The sequence below is a fragment of the Phyllostomus hastatus genome, unplaced genomic scaffold (genome assembly GCF_019186645.2).
Source record: "Phyllostomus hastatus isolate PE091 unplaced genomic scaffold, TTU_PhHast_1.1 phas_contig_40, whole genome shotgun sequence".
Lineage (NCBI taxonomy): Eukaryota > Metazoa > Chordata > Mammalia > Chiroptera > Phyllostomidae > Phyllostomus > Phyllostomus hastatus.
The window spans coordinates 59,994,194-60,018,342 of record NW_025333872.1 but is presented as its reverse complement, the minus strand read 5'-3'; the positions used below and the strand labels follow the sequence as shown (position 1 = coordinate 60,018,342).

General features: G+C 41.1%; 1 protein-coding gene across 6 annotated transcripts; it reads right to left on the bottom strand.

The window, feature by feature from the left end:
* Positions 1-148: 148 nt before the first annotated feature.
* Positions 149-23,537, bottom strand: CCN6 (cellular communication network factor 6). 6 transcript variants are annotated; one of them, XM_045844024.1, is made up of 5 exons: positions 23,272-23,537; positions 11,227-11,521; positions 7,314-7,556; positions 1,438-1,631; positions 149-453 (listed from the first exon to the last, which is right to left on the bottom strand). In XM_045844024.1, exons 1-5 carry the CDS (start codon positions 23,332-23,334, stop codon positions 172-174), a joined length of 1,077 nt encoding a protein of 358 aa, XP_045699980.1. In that variant the 5' UTR covers positions 23,335-23,537; the 3' UTR covers positions 149-171. The 6 variants fall into 6 exon arrangements, with proteins under 6 accessions (XP_045699980.1, XP_045699979.1, XP_045699981.1 ...); XM_045844023.1 differs by lacking the exon at positions 23,272-23,537 and adding an exon at positions 18,756-19,054 and having other exon boundaries at positions 11,227-11,510; XM_045844025.1 differs by lacking the exon at positions 23,272-23,537 and adding an exon at positions 18,756-19,049.
* Between the last annotated feature and the right edge of the window lie 612 nt (positions 23,538-24,149).

Here is a 24,149-nt window from a genome sequence, read left to right as displayed (position 1 = left end):
TAGGAGTACCTTTTTAAAATCTCCTAATGCCTTAAATACAGCCATCTGTCAATAGGTATTCTTACCATCTTAAACCATTAAGGAAGTTTCACCATTTTTTAAAAACCATTTTAACTTTTTGATGTAATGACAGGGTTGACTAACGTTGAGTTTTCCCCCATGTGCTTAACTTCATAGAATCTTGAGCTCAGAAAATACATCTCCTGGATCTCTGCAGTTTCTTTGACAGACGCAGGATGTGATCCACAGCATCTTCCATTTAAAGGACCCTTCATTGGGGCAATCGAATTGAATGGTAATCATTTTAGACTTATTGGGAACACAGCATCTCTTATCCAGACACATTCCACAGAAAGTGGGTTTGTAACTTTGAGTGCTTGAACATCCAGAAAAGACTAATTTTTCAGCTTTCAAGAGTTGGAAAGTAGGTTGGCACGTTTTTCCTTTGGGGATCTAAAAAGATACATGACAGTAATGTCTTTAAATTTGATTATAACAGTGATACTAAATAGAACATTTTATAACAAACACACAGATATAAGTTATTTTCAGCACATTGTTTTCTGCCTGTAAAATCCTCTCCCCACAGAGGTCTGTCTGTCCTCCTTATTCTTCCTCCACCGTGTTAGAGAATCCACTCCCCAGTGGTTTTTGCTACATTTCACCTAGCCCCAGAATAAACGAAAATATCAAGAGCCAGGTCTTATTAAATGTTTGTTTACCTACAAATCAGCAAATTCCCTTACACAGCTCAGACATTTTTTAGTGGATGAATAGGTGAATAAATATCTTAATCCCTTTAAAATGGAGTTGTTAACTTCTAATAGGGAATAACCTAGGGATGAGAGGGATTCTGTAGCATTTCTGAAAATTACTTGGGACAGCCATCCTGTACAGCTCTAAAAGTAGGACCAACTCCAGTTACACCACAGAATGTTTCATCATGGTCTCAGCAAGCTCGCCAAGCACAAGGCATTTTGGAAATGGTATAGTTCCCTCTCCAAGTTGGTGATATATAACTAAGATCAGAACTTCTCTCATGTCCATGATATTTATTTTTATAATTATATTAACAACCAAAATCTTTTATCCATTGCTTTTATTTCATGCATAACATTCATACAGAAAAAAGTTAGAATCTAAAAAGGATCTACTCTTAAAAAACAACATACATGGTACAACAATTCAGGCTGACCACGACCCCCACTTTTAAGCTGTTAGAGTATCTAACAGGTTAACATTATGTTCCTGCTTGGTGAAATTCTCCCCACAAAGTGCAGTTAGAGTAACATCTGCTGTCCTCCCAGATAGTTTGACTTTAAGAGTTATAATATGGTGATGGATGGAACCAAACACCATCCATCCCTCCAAAACACATACACGCTTTTCAGGAATCTCTTAATACTGAAGTATAATGAAGTTAAATCTAAACTTTACCTTTACTGTCTTTAATATATTACTGTCACAAGGCTGAATGTAACACAGTCTTCTCTCTTTTCTCATCTGACATTTGTTATTCTCATTGGTTACCCTATTAGAAATTCCCATCCCACATGTTCTGGAGCAAGGGGTCCACTTTGTTGCTTGCACAAGACATTTTCTTTTCCAGATAAGTGGGAGATTCCTATAAGCTAAAATAAAGGGGGAAAAGTACATGTGTATACATATATATATACTCATGTAGACAGATCATCTTTAAATCATTTTAAGCTAATAGTTAATAGATCCAAACTTGTACTTTTCCATAATGTAACTCAGAGTCAAATAAGCTTATGATCTAATTCATCGTTCTCCCATGCCCCAAATTACTTTTCAGTCATGTGTCACAGTCCATTTACTTAAGAGGGATAAACTTTTTACCTTTGAAAAACTGAACAGATATACCCATTTGCTGCTTTCTGCTTAGGTTCTGATGGATATATCTGCCTCTTCTCTGGTTCTTGCCTCATGCTTGATATTCACACCAGACATTAAAATACACATTAGTAGGACTAGGGAATTTAAGATGTCAATTAATTGATGTGGTTTAAATGTTAAATTTCATGATATATTAAAATCTAAAATAGAGCAGTTATATTTAAGAATTAAACTACAAATAAAACTAATTCTTTTTCCTCTGCTTGTTTTAATCTAGTCTTTTATGAAATAAATTACACCTAATAATCTAAATACTCATATGCTAAGACATGGCAAATGTGTAATCTTTTATTCATGCAGCTTAACATTCCCTGTGATCCCAGGCTTGTGGTATTCTCTCCATTGGCTAGCCATTTCAAATCACTTAGAGGAACACTTGGAGAATGAATGGATTGATGGATTATGGATGGGTAGATGTGTGGTTAGATAGATGGAACCCCCTTCACTGCCTGCTCCTTAGGAGAAACAAAGGGCTGAAGGGGGTAAATAATGAAAATATCAAGAAAATAAAAGAGGGCATAATACTCTTCCATCTTGTAAATCCATTGGGAGCTTCTTTTTCTGCTCATGAATAAATCTGGCCTTTGGTTGATTTTAAGCAAACTATATATTGATTTATTATCTCAAAGTATTTCCTAAAATCGATGCTTTGGGAATAAGGTTGTGATGTGAGTTTGTAATTGAACATTGCAAAGTTCTGACTATATTACATCAAAATGTCAATTTAAAACTTGAAAAAGACCCCCCAAAAATGCCTTTGTGATAGGAAATATCAGTCACTTTGGAGCATGTGCTATTTTTAAATAAAATGATCCTTTGATACCGTTTTTGGTGTTATTACAATAGGATCTTGCAACTGCACATAGAACTGAGGGAGAGGAAGCAGAAACGTGAAGATACCTGGAAGGCAGGCAACAGTTTAAAGACCTCAATGCAGGAAGCAGATTAAAAGCCTGGCGCGCATCTGCAATAAATAAAGGTAGGTTCAATTATTGTATCACCAATAACCCCACTTAAAGTTAAGCCAAGAGCTGCAGTTCAGGAATTTGCTGAACATTCATTAACAAGCAAGAAAACTAGAAGAGATTTTTAAAGTAGAAGTTTAGTGTTTGGTGAGCCATAAGAAAAGCATGGGGCGTCGTGTCATTGCGTGCTTCACACTGACCAAGCAAAAGCTAGATTCTAACCATAAACCGCCTGGAATTAACTATGTATATAAATTACTATCACAAACACATCTTAACGTATGTATTTGTCACTGTGCTTAACTTTAAAAGCCAAACTCCTGTTTGGACCCATAAATTCAGCTTTACGGTTAAGCAGAAGAGAGATAACTAGACTGAACATATACTTCCTTAGAAACACAGCTAGGCCCAACTCTCAATTACCAGAGAGATTTTTCTTGGGGTTTTTTGTTTTGTTGTATTTTCTTTTCTTGTATCGAAGCACTAACCACTGAGAATGACTGTCTGACTGACACCTCCAACCAGGTTCCAAGTGAATCCACTGAAACAGCTCTCACTCTACAAATCAGACCACTTGAACTGTATCCAAAGGTCTTTGCTTGTGGCAAACTGCTGCTCTAAGGTAGTCTGTCTAACCAAAGAGGTTCTCAGAAAGTATATTGAGTCACTCGGGCCCAGTACAGAAAAACAACTGCTCTTGTACATTCTGAAAGCAAGAGTAATTTGGCCTGTAATTTCAGAAGTGTTTGAGCAGCAGCTGTGTCGTGCTGTTCCCTGAATAAACTGTGTGGTATATGCAAATTCACTACAACCTATTAATCTTTTTTTCAAATTAACTAGTATAATTGAAATCTCCAAGGATGTTGTTTGCATATAGTTTTTAAATTTCTAAAACTCATTTCTCTGATTAAAGTTGCTTTTATTAATTATCTACATAATACATGAACTCTGGAGTTTTTTGCATAAATATTGGGTATTTCCTAGGCAGCTTTCATTCACTAAGCTCCAAATTTAAAAAAAAAAGCATTGATTTCTGGATGAAAACATGGATGTGAATAATAACCAGGCATCAGTTTTGCACTTTTTAAGTCCTCCATCGTGTGTTTCATGTGATGGCATTTTTGAAACTCCTATCTCCAGAACACCCTGGCAGTGAGGTAAGACGCTAACTCAGAGCAGGCCAGAAGACACAGTGCATGAATGTACTGACACTAAATGGCCAGACATTCAAGATGAGAGAGAAAGATTCTCATTCCATGTTCCCAGCTACATACATACCTGTGGAACCTACCTAAGAATGCCTATGTGTGTGTTTATTCACAGAGAAAGAGATTGATAATTAAAGGATAATTTTATATCAGTACTTTTCTACTTTTAGAAATATTTATAAATTCAAAACATGTTCTCAAATATTTCTAATCAATAGCCTTCCATTTTGGTTTTTATCATATAGAAAAACTGCCTTTGAAAATTTTTAGAACTGGATGGTTCACATTTCTTGCCCCAAAAATAACAGTATAAATGAAAGTTTTTCCAGGGTACATATGAACAACATTTGGTCAATTTCCCTGAGAAGAAGATGAATGGGAATAAGCAGAGTAAGAGTTTTACTGACCTAGTACAGCTTTTAAAAACGGGAATGTTTTAGGACTTCTGGTTAAGATGGCAGCACAGGTAAACATAGCTCGCCTCCTCACACAACCACATCAAAATTACAACTAAAATACAGAACAATCATCACTCAGAACTGTCAGAAATCTAGTTGAATGGAAAACTGACAAGTACAGAATTAAAGAAACCACATTCATCCAGACTGGTAGGTGGGGCGCAGATGCAGAACAGGCTGGTCCCACATCCACGTGTGGTGGATAAAAATCTGGGAGGGATATCTTGGGAGCAAGGAGTCTCAACCCCACATCAGGACCTGCAGCTCAGGGTTCCATTGCCTGGAAGATAAGTCCCCATACCTTCTGGCTACAAAAACCAGGGGGGATTGAGTCAATGGAAGAAACTTCTGGAATCCCAAATAGTTCCTCTTAAAGAATTCACACACAGACTTACTGAAACTCACACCCTCTGAGCTCCAGCACCAGGGTAGCATCTTGAAAGGCACCAGTGGCAGACAGGGAGAAGCCGTGAAGTGTCTGGCATCAAGGCAAGAGCTAGGGGACTGCTTTCTCCCAAACAGAAAGGTGGGCAGAGGCTCTTGTCCCTTTTCTGAGCGCTCCTCCCACAGAACCACAGAGCCAGCAGGTGGGTACTATATCTGAGAATCCATCAGCCTGGCTCACACTGTTGGCCCAGCCCTGGAGATCCCCTGAGACTCCGGCCCACCCAACTTACTGGCCCACCCAAACTGTTAACTGTGACTTTTCCATATGAATGGCTAGTCTAGGCTCATGTTTCACAACTTCCTAAATCCTCTCAAACAAGCAACAGCCAGCCTTAGTGAGCCCCTAGCCTCCATGTCTCTTGCTAAGTGGCCCCAGGCCCGGCACTAGCAACAGCTAGCCTAGATTGGCTTTACCTTGGAATCTTCAAGCCCAGCACAAGTAGCAGCCATCTCAGATGCTTTATAGCTCATGCAGCATGTCCCTGGGCAAAACAAGGGTAGAGGCTGACCTTGGCCTGTACCACCCAGGAAACCCCAGGGCCTACACACCCAATGGACAGCTACAGGCCATGGTGGAGCACCACCATCCTGCCCCTGCACAGCTGATCCTCCACAGACAGCAGAGGTTGGTGGTCAGTGGTCACAGCCAGTCCTTGCAGCTGACTGGCCAGGATAAATCCCTCTCACTGACCTACCAACAGCAACCAAGGCTCAACTACAGAAGGAGGGGCCACACATTGAGTACCCAACTTGGGTGATAGGGGAGTCTTTGCCACTGGACCCTATAGGACACCAACTACATTAGGCCAGGCTACCAAGACACAGAGTCATAGTAGCTCTACCTAATACACAGAAACAAACACAGGGAAGCTGCCAAAATGAGAAGACAAAGAAACATGGCCCAAATAAAAGAACAGATCAAAATTCTGGAAAAAGAACTCAACATAATAGAGATAAGCAGTCTTTTAGATGCAAAGTTCAAAAGCTCAGCAGCATAAAAAAGATCCAATCAGAAATGAAGGACACACTAATTGAAATAAAGAACAATTTACAGAGAAACAACAATAGAGTGGATAAAGCCGAGACTCAGATTGATGATTTGGAAAATAAGGAAGCAAAAACAACCAATCAGAACAACAAGAAGAAAAAAGGATAGTAAACAGCCTCTAGCTTGAGGCTGAATGTTGGACAACCTCAAGCATTCCAACATTTGCATCATAGGGGTACCAGAAGAAGAGAAAGAGCAAGAAATTGGAAATCTATTTGAAAACATAATGAAAGAAAACTTCCCTAATTCAGTGAAGGAAATAGACATGCAAGTCTAGGAAACACAGAGAGTCCCAAACAAGATGGATGCAAAGAGGCCTACTCCAAGACACATCATAATTAAAATGCCAAATGTTAAAGATAAAGAGAATCTTAAAAGCAGCAAGAAAAAGAAGTTAGTTACCTACAGGGGAGTTCCCATAAGACTGTCAGCTGATTTCTCAAGAGAAACTTTGCAGGCTAGAAGGGATTGACAAGACATATTCACAGTCATGAAAAGTGAGGACCTACAGCTAAAATTGCTCTACCCAGCAAAGATATTTAGAATCCAAAGCAGATAAAGAGCTTCCCAGACAAGAAAAAACTAAAGGAGTTCATCATCACCAAACCATTATTATATGAAATGTTAAAGGGTCTAATTTAAGAAAAAGAAGATCAAAACTATAAACAATAAAATGGCAAAAAAATACATATGTATCAATAGTTGAATCTGAAAAAAACAAACTAAGCAAACAAGAACAGAGACAGAATCGTGGATACAGAGAGGGTTTTGATGGTTGCCAAATGGAAGGGGGTTTGAAGGAATGGGTGAAGAGGTGAAGGGATTAAGAAGTACAAATAGGTATTTATGGAATAGCCATGGGGATGTACAGTCCAGTATAAGAAGTGGCGTAGCCAATGAACCTACAAATAACCCATGGACATGAACAATGGTGGGAGGATTGCCTGAGGGAATAGGGGGTACTGAGTGGAGGGAAGCAAAGGGGGAAAAATCAGGACAACTGTAATAGCATAATCAATAAAATATAATTAAAAGTAAATAAAAACTGGAATATTTTACTGAAAAAATCTAAAACAGTACATAGTTTTCTTTTCAGGTACTTAGAATAGACCTGCCTGAAGCAGAGGCTGAGTAAGACAGCACACTCAAACTAAATCCTACACCGACCACCAGTCAGGAAGTACTTACTGAGCACCTATGGTACATTAAAGGGACATGAAGTAAAATCACAAAGAAGTAATACTTGAGAAACAGTTCTGCTTGTGAGCACCTGGCATTGTTTTGTAGGTTGTTGAGAGCTGCTGTTGTAATGGGCCCAGGCCACAGTTTTTTTTATCAGACTTCTTTCCACCTTTAGCCCCAGAGCAGTGACGGTCAGTCAGCTTCGGTATGAACAAAGGTGTGCATCCAATGGTCCCGCTCACACAGAGGCAGCTGAACAGGGGATTGGGCTGAAACACTTGGCCATTATGGTAACGTATCCTGTTGAACTCACATCCCACAGCCACCAGGTCTGAAGAGAGAATAAAGCAAAATCACCACAAAGAAGCCATAACTGATAGTGTAGACCTCCCACTTTAAGCCATTGAGGAAATAGCTGTCTCCTTCACAAAATATAGTTCTCAATTTCCTAGGCCCCATCTGGGACCTCTTTCACAGAACATCTGTAAGAGGTGAAAATGAAACACTCACTACACTGTGGGGGTCTATCAACCTCAAATGGTCACTTCCAGAATTAAGACCAAGTTATAGGATCTGTTCTGGAGTAAAGTTAATAAAAAATACGATGAGTATAGCAGTGAGATAAAGATCATAAATCTGAGAGGTGAGCTGGCTGGTGGCTGGTGAGAGTGAGGTTTCCCCAGATGTCCAGCAATAGCCTAAGATATATTCTTAGGAAGTTAAGACACATGAATGGCTGAAAAAATTATAATTTATTTAACTGCAGCACTGCATGGTAACTGATTTTTTGTTGAGAGAATTGGAGGAAACTCTCTCTTCTGCTGAGGGGGATTCTTGATATGGACAGTCAGTTTTCAAAGGGTGGCCAACTGACTCCTTGGTGGTGCCTGAGGCCCACCTCAGAGAATCTGCAAAGTCAGAACTCTTTTTTTTTTTTTTTAGGTTCTTTTTTTCTCCCCCATGAACTACTTTATTGTTTAATTACAGTTGTCTGCATTTTTGCTCCACCACTCCCCCAACCCCATCCAAACCCACCTCCCTCCCTTGCTTCCACCCTCCCCCTTTTTCAGAGTACTAAGATATGACTGACTTTTTTCACTGTGTTAATATTTGCACTGATGGTGCAAAAGAAATGCTGTCCAGAAGTGCTGTTGGCACCTTAGAGCAAGAAGCAAACTGCACAGGCTAATTGCTGTATTTTTCCCTGCTGTGCACTTGTACATAAATGTACTTGAACAAAACAAACAAAAAAGTTAGTTTTACTTAAAAGCATCCTTGATAGCACCGTAAAAACTAAAATTTTCTTAAATCTTAAGCATTAAATATATGTCTTTTAAATATTCTCTGTGACAAAATGGAAATATACATAGAGCATCTCTGTCAATGTACTGAAGTACAATAGGTACCTTGAGGGAAGGCACCTGTGCTGTTTGAGTTGTGGGCGAAACTAACCACTTTTTTAGTGGGAATTTCACCTGAAGAAATGCCTGACGACAGATAAACCATGGTTATTCAGACAGGGGTATTTGGCAGACATCTTGAAAATGAACAAAGTGAGTTTGCAACTTCAAGGAAAACAACTGACAGTATTTATTGCCAATGATAGAGTTCAAGCTTTCAAGCAAAAAGTTAGAATTTTGGGAAACTTCTATCTCTGGGAATTTTATAGCTACTCAATATATAGAATTTTCTGACAAAATTAAGATTAATTAATGTGATTAAAAAAATATTATATAACTACATATATCATTTGGAATTTCCACAACCCGTTGCTCCAAATTGATATTTACCAAATAACCAATGCATAATACAAAATTATGCATGGGTTAAACGCCCATTCCAAGTAGATCTTAGATAGACCAATGTATTTTAATATCAGAGTTTGACATTGGTGTGGTTAATTGATGTGGTTTTAGATCCTATTATCTAACTAATTTTTAAGAAATTACCACTTTTCAAGTTTTAATGTAATATCAAAAAAAATATTCACAATCATCTGAAGAGTCTGTTAGAATATTCCTTCCTTTTCCAATAATGTATCTGTGTGAGGCTGGATTCCCTTTCATGTATTTCCACCAAAACATCCTCTAGCAATAGATTGAAAGCAGGAGCAGATGTGAGAATCTAGCTATGTTCTGTTAAATTAGACATTAGAGTTGTAAAAATGTAAAACAATTCTATTCTCACTAAATTTTTCTTTGTTTTAGAAAATAATTTTTTTCATAAATTATATAACATTCCTATTAATTTGCAGTATTTTTGTTACTTACTAAATGAATTAGCAAATATTTTTAAATTTCCAATCTATTAAATACCAATAGAGATAACTCACTTAAACAAAAGTTCTTTGGGTCTTTATTAATCTCTAAAAAAAAAAAAAAGAGGAGTGTCCTCAAACCAAAAAGTTTAACACCATTTGTCTACATCATGGATCAGCAAGTTTCTGTGAAGGGCCAAATAGTCAATATCTTAGTCTTTACAGACCACCCAGAGACTGGGTGGTCTCTGTCACCACTACTAAATTCTGCCATTGTAAAACAGTCACAGACTACATGTAACTGAATGGGTGTGGCTGTGTTCCAATAAAACGTTATGTATAAAATCAGGTGAGAGCCAAGATGTGCCCCTGAGCTACAGTTTGCAAACTCAGTTATAGATTATCCCCAACCCCAACCTCATGGCTGTGCTGTGTTAAAATACTCCATCACAGTATGTGAAATCATTTGTGAAAATATCTGTCTGACACAATAAACTTGGACTCTGTGAGGGCAGGTCTGTATCTCCTGCAACCAGACCCCGCTGTGTTCACATCCTCAGCTGTGGATCACTACGTATTGGTTAGGTTAATGAAATAACCCCCCCAGCACTGTTTGGAAGAAAAGGGGGTCCTGAATGCCAGAGTCTGACAGATCATGTCTTCCTGTTGAATTTCCATGCATAACAACTAACATTTTGGCAGTCTACTGCATACCAGATATTTTGCTAGGTGTCTTGGGGTTTGTTTCATTATTTTCACTTAATCCTCCTAGAAACTTGATGAAATAGGAAGTACATATGGTGTAAATAAGTCACATGTTATGTTAAACAACATAACATGACCCAGGTCACCCAGCAGACAGAGCCCAGAGCCTACATCTTAACCGATATGATAGAGTGCTGACGGGGCAGCAGGCTATTCGACCTGAACAGCTCTGCACCTGCAGCCCAGCTCCCAATGTGCTCAGATTCCATGCTCACAAGCAAACTTCTGGGAGTCGTTCGCCTTCCCACTTGGACTTTTCTACTGAGTGACTAAACTGCCCAGCTAACAGACTCTTTCTCTTACCTTAGAAATTTATTTCTTCATCCTAAATCAGCATCCTGCATTATTATCAAGATGTTGTAAGTTTAGATGGTCTCAATCAAACTCTAGAGCTAAGGCCCTGGAGCTTAGGCCCCAGAGCTTAGGCCCTTTAGCTAAGGGCCTAAGGCCCTCAGCTAAAGCTGAGGGTCAGGGTGTGATTTGGGGTGCTCCTACCTTCTTTTTTACAAATCTATTTCAGTAAAAAGTATGGTAACTTGATGATAAGTGGGGAAGGCTGAGATTAAAACAGTATGTCTGAATACCAGATGTATATCCTTATATTTTAAGCAAGATTACTTTTTAGTTACAGAAAAGGTTGAATTCAAATTGCTTTTAACAATACTAACAATAGCTGTCATTTTGTGGCATTTTAAGAAATTAGACTCTTTATATAATTCCTCATATTTTAATCATTAAAAGCAATTATGTGAGAACTGCAAGATCACTTCAGTGCAATTAAAATAACAGGTGTCTGAACATGTGTAAACATCTGTTAATTTCACGTGGTGTCTAATATGACAAAGCCAGTCCCATTGGTGCGTAAAAACTAAAACCACCTTATAGTTAGCAGACTAAGCTGATTATTCCAAATGAACAGTTGCAGAAAAAATATCCTGTCTACACTCGTTTTCCAGCAGGTCCAGAAGAAGACACTTACATGCACACACTCCGGTCTCATACCTAGGCCTGTCTGCCGAGTAGTCACAATACAGCCCTTTGTGTGGGTCGCAGAGGTCAGCTTCATTGCAGATGTCCCCCGGTTGCTTGGCACAGATTTTACAGCATCCACAGCCGTCCCTCACCAAGCTCACTCCAGGAGGGCAACTGGGCTTCGGAGGGCATTTACAGGGCCAGTGACAAAACTGTTTTCGATGATGCACTTCTGATACTTCTCCAGGCCTTCCTTCGGGCGTCACATCTAATGGCCCAGTACCCTGTGCCCTGCAACAGAACTTCAGTTGATAATAAAGGTAATGTTAGAAATGATTCCTCAAACTAATTTCCCAGGCTTTATAGAAATAGAAGGTTTCCCCCAGATTGGCAGAATACAGTATGGTAAATATAACAATAATATGTATCAGTATTTGGCAGTCACTCTCACCTTAAACCTCTCCCTCAGTTCCCAACACATGGCTTTCTCACTCCTCTTTTCCCATGGATTGCTCCTTCTCAGTCTCCTTTGCTGGTTTCTCCACCTCTTCATCTCTAGACACTGGAGCCCCCTGTGGTTAAGACCTCTAAATATCTTTCCTCATTACATCTCATATCTCCCACCCAGACTTGTCTTCGGAACTCAGACTCAAACTGCCTACTTAACAGATCCCCACTTAGATATTTGATAGGTATAGCAAATTTGACATGACTAAGGATAATCTTCCCTTCCGATATACTTTTCCATATACATCTCTATTTGAGCAAATGCCAGTTTCATTTTTCCAAAATACCTTGGAGTCTGGTCATTCTTGACTCTTCTCACGTTTTATTCCCCATCCCATCAGTATATCCTGTTGGTTATATCTTCAAAATATACCCACTCTTATTTTTTCTTAACAACCCCACAGCTACCCCAGTGATCCAAGCCACCATTCTCTGTCACTTAGGTGATGGCAATTGTCTCCTAAAGGTTCTCCTTGCTTCCCCTTTTGTCCTCTACATTTTCTACCCAGAAGAAAGCTTCTTTTATTTTTTTAAAGGCAAAAGTAAGTAAGTGGGATTACATCAAACTAAAAAGCTCTACACAACAAAGGAAATAATCAACAAATTAAAGGGCAACCTACATAACAGGAGAAAAATGTATGTAAACTATATATGTAATAAGGGATTAATACCCCAAATCTATCAGGAACTCATACAACTCAATGGCAAATAAATAAATAAACCAGTTAAAAAATGGGCAAAGACTTAAATAGACATTTCTGCAAAGAAGACGTACAAATGGCCATCAATACATGAAAAGGTGCTCAACATCACTAATCATCAGGGAAATGCAAATGCAAACCACACTGAGATACCACCTCACACCTGTTAGGATGACTATTACTAAACAAAAGATAAGTATTGGTATGTAGGGAAAAGAAAACCCTGGCACACTGTTGGTGGGAATGTAAAGTGGTACAGCCATTCTGGAAAACAATATGGAGGTTCCTCAAAAAGAATAATAAATAAAATTACCATATGGTTCCCCACTTTCACTTTGGGTATTTATTCAAAGGAATTGAAATTAGGATCTCAAAGAGATACCTGTACAAGGAGGGACCCCCCCAAAGACAATTTATTTATTAAAAATTGTGTATTTATTCTTACATGTTTTAACTTCAGTCACTTTCAAAGTAGCCTCGATTTGATGCAATACACATATCAAGGCATTGTTTCCTCTGCTCAAAAGTTTTTGAACTCGTCAATTTTGACACCTTTTAGTACATTTTTGTTTCACCTCTTCCACATTGGCAAGACATTTCGCTCTGAGGAATTTTTTCATTTGGGAGAACAAAAAAAAGTCACTTGGGGCAAGATTGGGTGAAGAGGAAGGGTTCAGTATGGGGGTTGTGCTGTTTTTGCTCAAAAACTGAACATACAGCACGGTGTGAGCAGGTACACTTGTAAATCACCCATCATGAAATGGGCAAACGCACTGAGTCTTCAAAAAAAATTCACTGAAGCCAAATGCAGCCTCTCACAACAATGCCAGCTGATGCACTGATACAGATGGGTTCCTCGAACACTCACCTAGCAGGGGAAGCCTGTACTATAAGGGGCCTCCTCTCCAGAAGATAATTTGGGGTCCCTCATACTCTGTTCTCCCATGATCATTCATTGCAACATTATTCATGATAACCAAGACATGGAAACAAAATAAATGTCCATTCATGCATGAGTAGATAAAGAAAATGCAGTATAAACATATAGTGCAGTATTTCCTTCTCTTTAAAAAAGGAAATCCTGCCATTTGCAACATCATGGATGGACCTAAAAGACACTATCTAAAGTAAAATAAGGCATACACAGAAAGACAAATACTGTATAATCTCACACATATGTGGAATCTAAAATAGACTCAGAAGTGGAGAGTAGAAAAGTGGTTGCCAGCACTTGAGGAGTAGAGGAAATGGGAAGGTGATGCTCAGAGGGTAGGAGGTTTCACTTATGCAAGATAAGTAAGTTCTGAAGATCTGCACAGCAAGGCGCTTGTCGCTATCAATACTGTATTGTATATTTAAAGAGAGATCTTATGTTAAATGTTCTCACCACAAAATTAGTAATAAAGGGGGCAGGAAGAGACTTTGGGAGGTGATAGATATCTTTATGGCCTTGATGGTGATGAAGGTTTCACAAGTATATACTTATCCCTGAAATCATCAAATTGTATATATTAAATATGTTCATCTTTGTACATGCCCATCATACCTCAATTCATGTCACTCTTGCTCGTGGCTTCCCATTTCAATATAGACAGCTCACTACCCTCCAAGGCCCTGCAACATCTTGTCCTCACTCCCTGTCTCACTCTGCCCACCACCACTCACCCCCTTGCTGGCTTCGCTTAGAACACACTGGCCTCTCTTGGTCTTTAAATTCTGCAAGTATGTTCTTCCCCCAGGTGTCTCTGTGGCTCACTCTTTCACTTGCTTCAGGTCTGTGTTCACATTTATCAGTGAAGCTGTTCTTGACCACCCTTCATAAAATAGCACCCTACCCCAGCTCTCTCCCCAGGGACCTTCTTACTACCTACTTTATTACCTGTATATTTTACTTGCTCATTTTCTGAGCTGCACATCAAGAATTTGAGCTTTTTGGGGCAAGCTCTTTGCCTTATGTCTGTCTTGTCTGTAATAAGTATTTTTGAATGAAAGAACATGGTACTGCCTATGTGCCAAGTACCTTACATGTATATATCATCTAACCTTCACAACAACAGTGTGGAGTACTTACTATCCCCATGTGATAAGCACAGTAATGGTTCCCCAAAGATGTTTATGTCCTAATCCAAGGGGATTCAGAGAGGATTTAAGAGTCAAATGCCTTAAGGGGTAAGGGGAAGACCTAGAGACTCCATGAACATGAGCCTAGCTGGGAGGCCATGGAACCTGGCAAAGAGTCCCTAGTAACCCCGGCTGAACCTGTGCAAAATTAAGAAGTAGGCACTCATTATTTCTAGCCTCACTATTTCTACTCCCTTCTTGACTGTGTTTTCTTCTCCCTGTTCTTGGTTTTCATGACACCAGGCCCTTCCAGTTCTACCTCTACCTCTCAACATATGTTCTTAATCTCCTTTGCAGGAGATGTAGACTTATTGGTGTTTCTTGACTTTAATGTATTGCTTTTCTCACTTGCACACTGTCTCTTGGCAATCTTATTATAGGGGAACTCAAAAGTTAAAGATTTTAGCTTCAGTCATAGTTGATAGGCTTAAGTGACTAATGCATGTGACAAGCTATTATTGCAGGAACTGGAATGCATGAGCACGTGATTCCAGGAGTCAACCAGCAATTCTGCCCCAGGGCAATGGTATCTGAACCATTGTATTCCAGGGAGGGGACAGTCAATTACTCAGATAAGGAAGTAATCTTTAGAAGATCGACTTTATCTGTCCATCTGTCAGATAAAGAAGTACTAGGAAAACCCTGCTAGACTACAACTCATCAAATCAACTTTTTCTTCCAAACCTCTTACCTACTGCTTCTTCTCCTTATAAGAAGGTGGGTTTGAGATGAGATGTGAAGACAGTTTTTAAGTGTACATAACCCACTGTCTTCTCAGATCACCGGCATCTGAGTAAAGCACTCATAAAGACTCAATCCTTGTCTCTACTTACTGGTTCTAGTAGTGACAGGCTCCAGTTTCATTACCTAATCCCTTGCCTTCAATTCCCACCCCATGCAAGCTTCAGAACTAAATTTCTATCCAGGACTTCTCCACTGAGGTCCAGACCCATACAGCTGACTGCTTACTGGATGTCTCCACCAGAATGCCCTACAGGAAAAATTCATGTCTGAAACTCATCCTCCCCTCGCTCACCCCCAGACAGCTTCTTCCAGGTTTAGAGTTAGAAAGCTAGGAGTCATCCAGGCCATCTTCCTCTTCCTCACCTCCCACATCCATTCAAATGACTAATCCTGCTTGTTGTCCTCATATCCCTAGAACTAGTCACTCTTCCCTCATGTTCACTGCTACTAAGTACTATTGCAATAAGTTCCTGACTGATCTTCCTCCCCTAAGAATGAATTCTCAGACAAACCTGCCACATTGCTGCTAGAGGGAGCTCTTTAAAAAACCTCTGATTGTATTATTCCTCTCCCTACAGCCCATCAGGGCTTCCCTACTGTCTACAGTATACAGTCCAAACTTCTGAGAATGATATCTAGAGCTCTGCCCATGCAGGTTCATGCCTTTCTCTCTAGCCTTAACTTTCAATGCACTCTCCTCCTCTGCCTTCCAGTTTACTAGACTCATGGGGTTGGTTTTCTTCTGCATGGCTTTCTTCACATTGCTCCAATGAAATGCCCACTCCTAAAACTTCCCACCTGAGCAAACCTGTTTATCTTTCCAGCCTAGAAGCATTTTTATACAATCTCTGAGGTCACAAGGTAACACTATTGAAAACCAAGGATAAAGAGAAAAATCTTCAAAGCAGCCTGAGAAAAGGAAAGCATTATATACAAGAGAACAATACTAAGAATGAGATCTGACTTCTCATCAAAAGAAGAAGAGAAAGGTGTCCTTTAGTAGGATACACTGTGGTACATCCAGACAATGAAATGTTATTCAGTGCTAAAAAGAAATGACCTATCAGACCATGAAAAAAACATGCATATTACTAAGTGAAAGAAAGCAATCTGAAAATTCTACATACTGTATGATTCCAATTAAATGGCATTCTAGAAATGGCTAAACTACAGAGAAGGTAAAAAAAACAGTGGTTGCCAGAGGTTGAGGGAAGGGGTGAGCAGGTGGAGCACAGAGGCTTTGGGGGGCAGTGAAAACACTCTGTATACACTGTAGTGGTGCATGCATATCATTATACATTTGTCCAAACCCACAGAATGTACAACACCGAAAGTGAACCCTAAATAAACTATGGACTATGGGTAATGATGTGTCAATGTAGGCTCATCAGCTGGAACAAACGTACCACTCTGGGCGGGGAATGTTGACAGCGGGGGAGGCTGTGCCTGTGTGAAGGTAGGGGGTGTCTGCGAAATTGCCGTACCTTCTTCTCAAATTTGGTGTTACCTTAAAACTGCTATAAAAAATAATCTTTAAAAAAAGAGGAGGAGAACAAAACACCCAGAGAAAATGCTGAAAGAAAAAAAAACTGTCACTCTGGAATTCTATCCTCAGTGAAACTATCTTTCAAAAATGAAGATGAAATCAAAGACATTTCCAGATAAACAAAAACTGAGAGAAATTTTTGCTAGCATGTCTACCTCACAACAAATACTGATGGAATATCTTCAATCTGAGGGAAATTGCAATAGACAGTAATTCAGAAATACAGGGGGGAAATGTCCTGGAAATGACAAAAATGTGGATAAATATAAAGAATTGTCTGTATTTTTTCTCTTTAGGTATTGATACTTTTCCAAATCAAAATCTCAAAACAAGAGCCCTGGCTGGCGTAGCTCAGTGGATTGAGCGTGGGCTGCGAACCAAAGTGTCGCAGGTTCAATTCCCAGTCAGGGTACATGCCTGGGTTGCAGGCCATGACCCCCAGCGACCGCACATTGATGTTTCTCTCTCTCTCTCTTTCTGCCTCCCTTCCCTCTCTAAAAATAAATAAATAAAATCTTTTTTAAAAATCTCAAAACAAGAGTCTTCAGAACAGTGTGATGGAAAATCAGAGTATTGACGACAAAGCTGAGCTTCAGTATGGCTCTGTCATCTTAGGTCATTTTCTATCATTTATTTGATCTTTGTGCCTCAGTTTTCATCTAAAAAATAACCACCATACAACGTTATGTCGAGGATTAAGGTGACAACTGAAGTGCCTAGCACAGTGGTTAGCACGGAAGAGATGTTCAATGAATAGTAGGTATTATTGGAGCTTTCAAAAATTTATAATGGCAAAATAGCACTCCTGTTGCTTTATGTATAACACATTTTTACTGTTGCTGTAGCTTTTGTTTTGAGCACAGGTATCTGTGCTGTAGCTCTCACCCCACAGAAATGGCAGGGCTTTCCCGGAGACTGGCGGGGTGAAGCTCGCAGCCCACCGCGCTTCCTCCGGGGAAATGTGCCCCTCTGCGCAACAGGGCCGCTGAATGAACTGTGCCAGCGCACACGGTTCTTGCTGTGAGACTTTTAAGATCTTAAATCTCTCCCTACGTAATATGACAAATTTCAACCCCCCCTTTTCTAAGATCCATCTACTACTTACCACCCCAGTCGAGTGTTAACTCACAGACACATCTATGTTTGCTAAATCGCCAGGTTTCTAAAGCTCTGTTTTCTATGCAATCAATAACCTTCACCATTGTAAATAAATCCACAAGTAATTCACCCTATTTTAATCTTCTTACTAAAATATACTAAGGCAATGAATCAATCACATGAAATTAAAATTCCCTTTAGTTTGTTGCTTGGAATATTTCAAAGTCTCTGTGAACTGATTTCCTTCTATGAAAAGTAAGAAACACATAGGTTGAGAAAAGACAAAGTCATAGAATGTTTTCAAAATATAAATGTCTGTTGCAAAGGGCTCCTTTCCAACAGGAACAGGCTTAACTGAAGAAAGTGATCAAAATCACTTTCTCCAGTGGCTCTGTGCACACTTTGGTCACAACCGTGGAAAGTCGAGCCCCAGCCTGGAGTCCAGATGAAGAAGCCCCGTTCACTCCACTGCGCTGGGCAGGGTTGCTGCCTCCCAAATGCATGCACAGTGTTACACTCCAGGAAAAATATATACGTTACTAAAGTTTTGGAGCTGTTCAAATATATCGAAAGTCGGATTAAGTGGCATTACCTAAAAGGGAAAAATGTTTTCCATTTCTTCCCTGAAGCTAATAAACTGAAACAGAACTTTATTTGGAGAGGAAAATGGCTCCCTATTTCTCATGAAGTAGTTCCACAAGGAATTTACCTCCTCCTCTTCCCCCATCTTCTTCATTCCTATTTTTGACCTAAAAAAATAAAATAAAATGAGGACTGCCGTAGTCTCCTGAAGGGAAGGAGTAAGGAGAGGAAACTTACCTGTGACGGAGCAGCGAGGAGAAGGGTGGCGAGCAGGAGCCCCTGCATGTTCCCAGGACCAGGCAGCACAACCAGAGATAGGAGGCCGGGCGCCCCCTGGGCCGGCGGCACAAAGCTCCCCTCTGTCTCCTCAGCAGAAGAACTGAACACGCCTCCACCTCCCTGGCTACTGAGTTTGTGCTCATACTCTCAGACTCAGCTTTGGCTTTCTCGGACCTTTTTAAATACCTTGTTTACTTTCACAGGACTCCTCATATTTACCTCTCGTGGAGCATGTCAGGAGGGTGTGAGCACTATCCCCCAGGGAATGAAAAGGGGTAGTTCAAGTGCTGACTTGTTTCTGAGTACAGATTCTACCTGTTCCTAAAGATCAGAGCCTGCCTCTGGGCAAAGGGTAAGGTTAGATGCATCCACCCTCCTTACTGGCTGCCTCTGGGGTCAGGATGTGCCCTGCCCCAGGCATGCCTGGTGCTGCCTTATTTTCCCGCTGGGCTCTCAAGCACAGGGTACTGGCCTGGTCTCAGCCTACAGCACCCCACCCACACCAGCTTCGGTTCTCTGTCACATCAACAACGGGTTTCCAAAGGCCTGCCCTGACTCTTCCAGCTTCTGATTCTCCCTCTGCCGCTCCCACAGTGCCCTGGACTTAACCTCTGTCACAGCTCATTTCTCACATTAGGGGGGTTATGACTGGGGAAAATGTAGATGGAACAGGTACACGGTGGGGGGTCAGTCCTGTCCTGGACTCACTGCTCACCTTGTTTCCATCCAAGGCAGTCACAGCTGTATGAAGACAGTGAGCGAAGCTCAGGCCTGTGCCAAGGGTCCAGGGAAAAGCAGGGCTTTCTGCCATCAATGGGGAATCTGGGGCCCTTGGAGAGCCAGGGACTCCACAAAACATGCAAACAAACTCTAGGCAGCTTACTAAGTGGTTAATTAAACCATTATTGTACATACTGAACAACAAGAAATACCCAGTGTGCTTTTATGGTGTCACCTCCTTACCCTGCCTCCCTAATAAACAGGACAAAACCCAAGAAAGGCGTAGTAAAGCAAAGTGTGTCTGTTTTGGTCCAATCTGATCAACTTCTTTCTAGTTTAGCTCCATTTGATCTTTAGCTTCCCAGCCTCTGTGATTCGGGCACCACACCGTCCAGGAGGATGGATCATGTCTCGTTCCTTACTGGTCCATTAAAAGCAGAGAAGTCTTCCCCCGGGACTAGTGTTGTCTTCCTCTGTATCCCTCCAGCCTCTGTTCTCGCTGTTCCAATGTGATGCCGCACACATCCGTGCAGTGATGGACTCAGGAGATTCATGCTCCTCCCGTTTGCCCTCTGTGAAATACAAGCAGTAGCAGCCATTGTTCTGGAAACAGCTTCTCACGCTCTGTAATACCTCTGCCACAGGCAGGGAAGGTGGTGTAATCACCGACCTTGCCTCCTGGTAGGAAAGGAACAGCTTCATTGAGAACTAACTTGTAGAACCTCCCCTGGTGCACAGAACTGATGGGCTCTGGGATACGTGCCGTCGCACATGTTGAGACACCTCCAGCCACAGACATGCTCTCATTAAACTATTCCAAGCCTACCGAGGACGGACTGAGTGAGAACCTTACACAAGAAGAGCGATCACGGCGCACATCCTGCTCTAAGCACTTCCCTCTGTTACCTCATTTCACAGAACGCTAACCTGTCTAGGAACTCAGTTCTCAAGTATTTGGCTTGTGAGGTCCATTCTCAAGTAGACATGGTACTGAGCATAATTAATATTTACATCCTGTTTTATAGTTTACAGGAAGTTTCATAGGTATTATCTTTTTTTTTTTTAATTTCACAGCCCAGTGAGGTAGGCAAAAGCCGTATTACCATTGTCACCTGGCAGATTAAAAACTTAAAGTTGAATGATTGTACTTGGTCAATAAAACACTTAATCCCTGCCCTCTAGAGCTGTGTAATCTGCTGGGTGAGAAGACACCAAACAAAAACACTAAGTAGCCACCTTAAATTGAACAAAGGCCAATAATAAAGAACAAAAAACTGGAAGGATGACAGGTAGGAGCTAATTTAGATTAGGGGGCACCGAGGGCATCTGTGAGGAGTGTCTCTTAGGGAGTTGAGAGATCCAGCGCTCTTTCCACGGGCAAAATGCACACTTTGATGGTGATGAGCTCCATCTGCACAGAGCACCCCAGGGCCTGAAGTCACCCTACAAAGAACATCATCAAGCTGGAACATTCTCTTCTGGTTGGATTGGCTGTTTAGGGCAGGCAGAGATCAGAAGCCGCACCTGTCGTTGGCATAGTTAGCCCAGGATGAGTTCTCCTTTCCTGTCCTCTCTTCCTTCTTTTCCTTTCTTATTAGTTGTGAAGATGGAGCTATTGTCAGCTGTGAAAAGAGACATTGTTGTCGCTAGCCACTGAGGGTGTCCTATGAGGGAGAGTCAGTATTTGCATCAGTGACACTACAGCTATAGTATTAGGTTGGCCAAAAAGTTCGTGTGGCCTTTTTTCCTGTAAAATAAAAGACATGTTTTTCGTTTTTGCCAATGACTTTATTAATTTGGATATTATGAGTATGTTGGCTGTCTCCTGTGTGGTATACTGTTGATTGTTCTCAATTAATGTCTCGATTTGATCACTGTCAACTTCAACTGGTCTACCCAACCATGGAACATCGTCCAGTGAGAAATCTCCAGCACAAAACTTCACAATCCTCTTCTGACACATTCTATCAGTCTCAGCACCTTCTCCATACACTGCACAAATCTTTTTTTTTTTTTTTTGCATTTCAGTTGTGTTTTTACCTTTCTTTAAGTAGTAAAGCATAATATGCCAGGATCAGTGACTTATGATCACTTATGATCACAGGAAATGTCACATATTTTCTTCCATCTTCAACAGGCCTACACAAAAATCCACCAACTTGGATAAGTTTTTTTTTCAATGTATGCTGATATGACTGACAGCTGTCACAATATAATCTAACAAAATAGTTTCAAATGAGGTTAAAGTCAACTAAGTGCTACTAGAGCCATTGTATGAAAAAAAACCAGAACAAACTTTTTGGTCAACCTAATACTAGCAACTGCCCATTAATGAGTGCTTGAGGTGTCCCATCATTGTGCTGAGGACTGTGATGCTCACAGTACTCACAGAAACCTCACGAAACCTCACAGAAACATGACCAGACATGTACTGTTATTACCATCTTTGTTTTATTAACGAGGGGAGCGAGGCAAGGCCGCATAGATAGCAAGAAGTATTGTAAAACCAAGATTTCAAGCATTTAATCCCCCTGCTCTGCTGCCTCTCTGCATGACCTACCATTTACATCACAATCTGTAGCAGGATGATTTATTTTACTAATTTGAATTGTATTTTCAACGATTTTCTTCCTCCTGCTCTCTTCTGCAATTCTAAGAAGTTAGTGAGGATTTTTATATTTTTCTCTATTTAGTCTACAAGCAGAAAAAGGAAGCCGCTGGCATGCTTTCTCTTGTCTTTTAGGGAAGCGTGATCTCACTGAAGAGGTGATGCTGGGAGAGGAGAGAGGGGAGGGAATTGGAGGTAGCCAAGAGGAGGAGGAAGAGAGTGAAGCCATGGGTGGGTGAGGGCTGGACCATGGCAGTGACAAAGCCCAGAGGGACCCAGTGTAAACATAATGCTCCCAGGAGACACACCCAGTGCCAGTGTTCCTCAGTGGCAAGTGCCAACGAACTCTATGTGCGCGCAAAGCTTTTAGTATCTGTGCACACATGTGGGCAGAAAACTGAAACAGTGAAGACCAGAGAGGCCTGATCCTTTCCTAGGTACTGGGGAGGCCCCTCAGGTGGTTGTTCAACCTCTGCTGGTGGTGATGGTGGTGAGGGTGGGGGAAGGTAGAGCACCAGCATCAGCTTAGAATACATCTATCTGCAGATGGAGACGGGGAGGGTGGTTCAGAGCCAGGTTTCATTTTAATTGTAACTTGAATTAAAAAGTCATTATTTAAATTTTTCATTTTAATTGAAAGAAATAAGTATTTCCTTCACTCTTGGATTTTGTGGAATCATAGTCCTACTTGCTATAAAATACCATAAGTTTCACAAAATCACCATTTTCTTTGAGTGTATACTCTCCCCTGAAAAACCACAGACCTCAGATTCAAAACCAGGGCTGGGGACCTCTGTCCCATCAGCTCTGGCTCTCTGCCGACTCCCCGGGTTTGCAGTAGATCTCTGGTAACTCAGGGGTTCTTGCAGCCTGGCAGCTACTGCAGGCCCAGCAGTGCTGAAGGACGTTCACATGGCAGCTGTTAAATAAAAACTTGTTGGTGATTTTAAATCACCCTATAACTTCCAAAGTTAAGCATGTCTATAATGTTGCATACATTAATTTATCCACTGCATCATTTTGTGCTTGTTTTCTGTTATTAATTATTGCACTTCTTACTTACCTTTTTTCCTATACATATATATTCTGTTAAATGCATCTCCAATTTTTTTTTTTTTTTACAAAACTCTAACCTCAAGAACTCACCATGATTTTCATGATACAGGCAGGAGAGCGTAGGCGAATCCTCTCTTCTTTCTCTGTGAACATACACGAGCCGGTTAATCAGCACCTGCGCATTCTCAGAGGGGCGGCGCTGTGTGTGCTAAGGCGCTGCCAGTGCCCCCACCTCAGAGCGAGGGCGGAAGAGTTGCCAGGGTCTGCTTGGCCTTCCATCCAACTTTTAGTGAACCAGGTCCAAGAGCGAGCAGGCCCGGAAAACCACAAAAGCCCGGCCCTGCCATCTGCCTGGGCCTCACAACAGAGTCTCCTTGAAAAGAAACAGGTGCCCTCATTCCCAGGGCATCAGAAAGTCAGGCTGTGGCCCAAGAAAAACAAGGCCAAATACCTCAGAAGGGCCTAATTCACTCTGTCACTTGGCCCTGTTAGTCTGGTTTGCGGGGGGAGCCCTGTGTGGGAAAGAGGGCTGCATTAGTCAGAGGCAGGCATTGAGAACAGCCACAGGAGAAGCAGGAAGGGAGAGGGGAGCAAGGTGTTTTTCATATTTCCCTATTTGGGTGGAGCTCATCTTTCAGCAAAGGAAAAGCATGCATAATGTGGGGTGTCGTTTCTGATTTAGAAATGACTGCATGTGCGAATCATAATCCAACCAGATGGACAGGCCCCTTGGCAGGGCGACAAGCACACTGGACTTGGAACCAAAGAACCCAGTTCATATCCAAGCTCTGCTACTTAGGAGCTCACTGACCTTGGACAATTTCCTCCAGGTCTCCCCACCTCCTGGCTTCCTAACCTCTCCCATACACCACCCAACACTGCTGCCAGGTTTCTCCTCCTTAAATACAAATCTGACAGTGTCACTCTCCTCAGAATCTTTCACTCCCCTTGCATGTGGAGGAAAATCC

Coding starts and splice junctions, on each gene's coding strand:
- CCN6 (XM_045844023.1), bottom strand. CDS start 18,940: ATGAGCACAAACTCAGTAGCCAGGGAGGTGGAGGCGTGTTCAGTTCTT. Junction 1,632..7,313: donor AACCTACAAAACAATGCCAG/GTGCTCACAAGC, acceptor CCTTTATTTTAG/CTTATAGGAATCTCCCACTT. Junction 454..1,437: donor ATATATTAAAGACAGTAAAG/GTAAAGTTTAGA, acceptor GTATCTTTTTAG/ATCCCCAAAGGAAAAACGTG.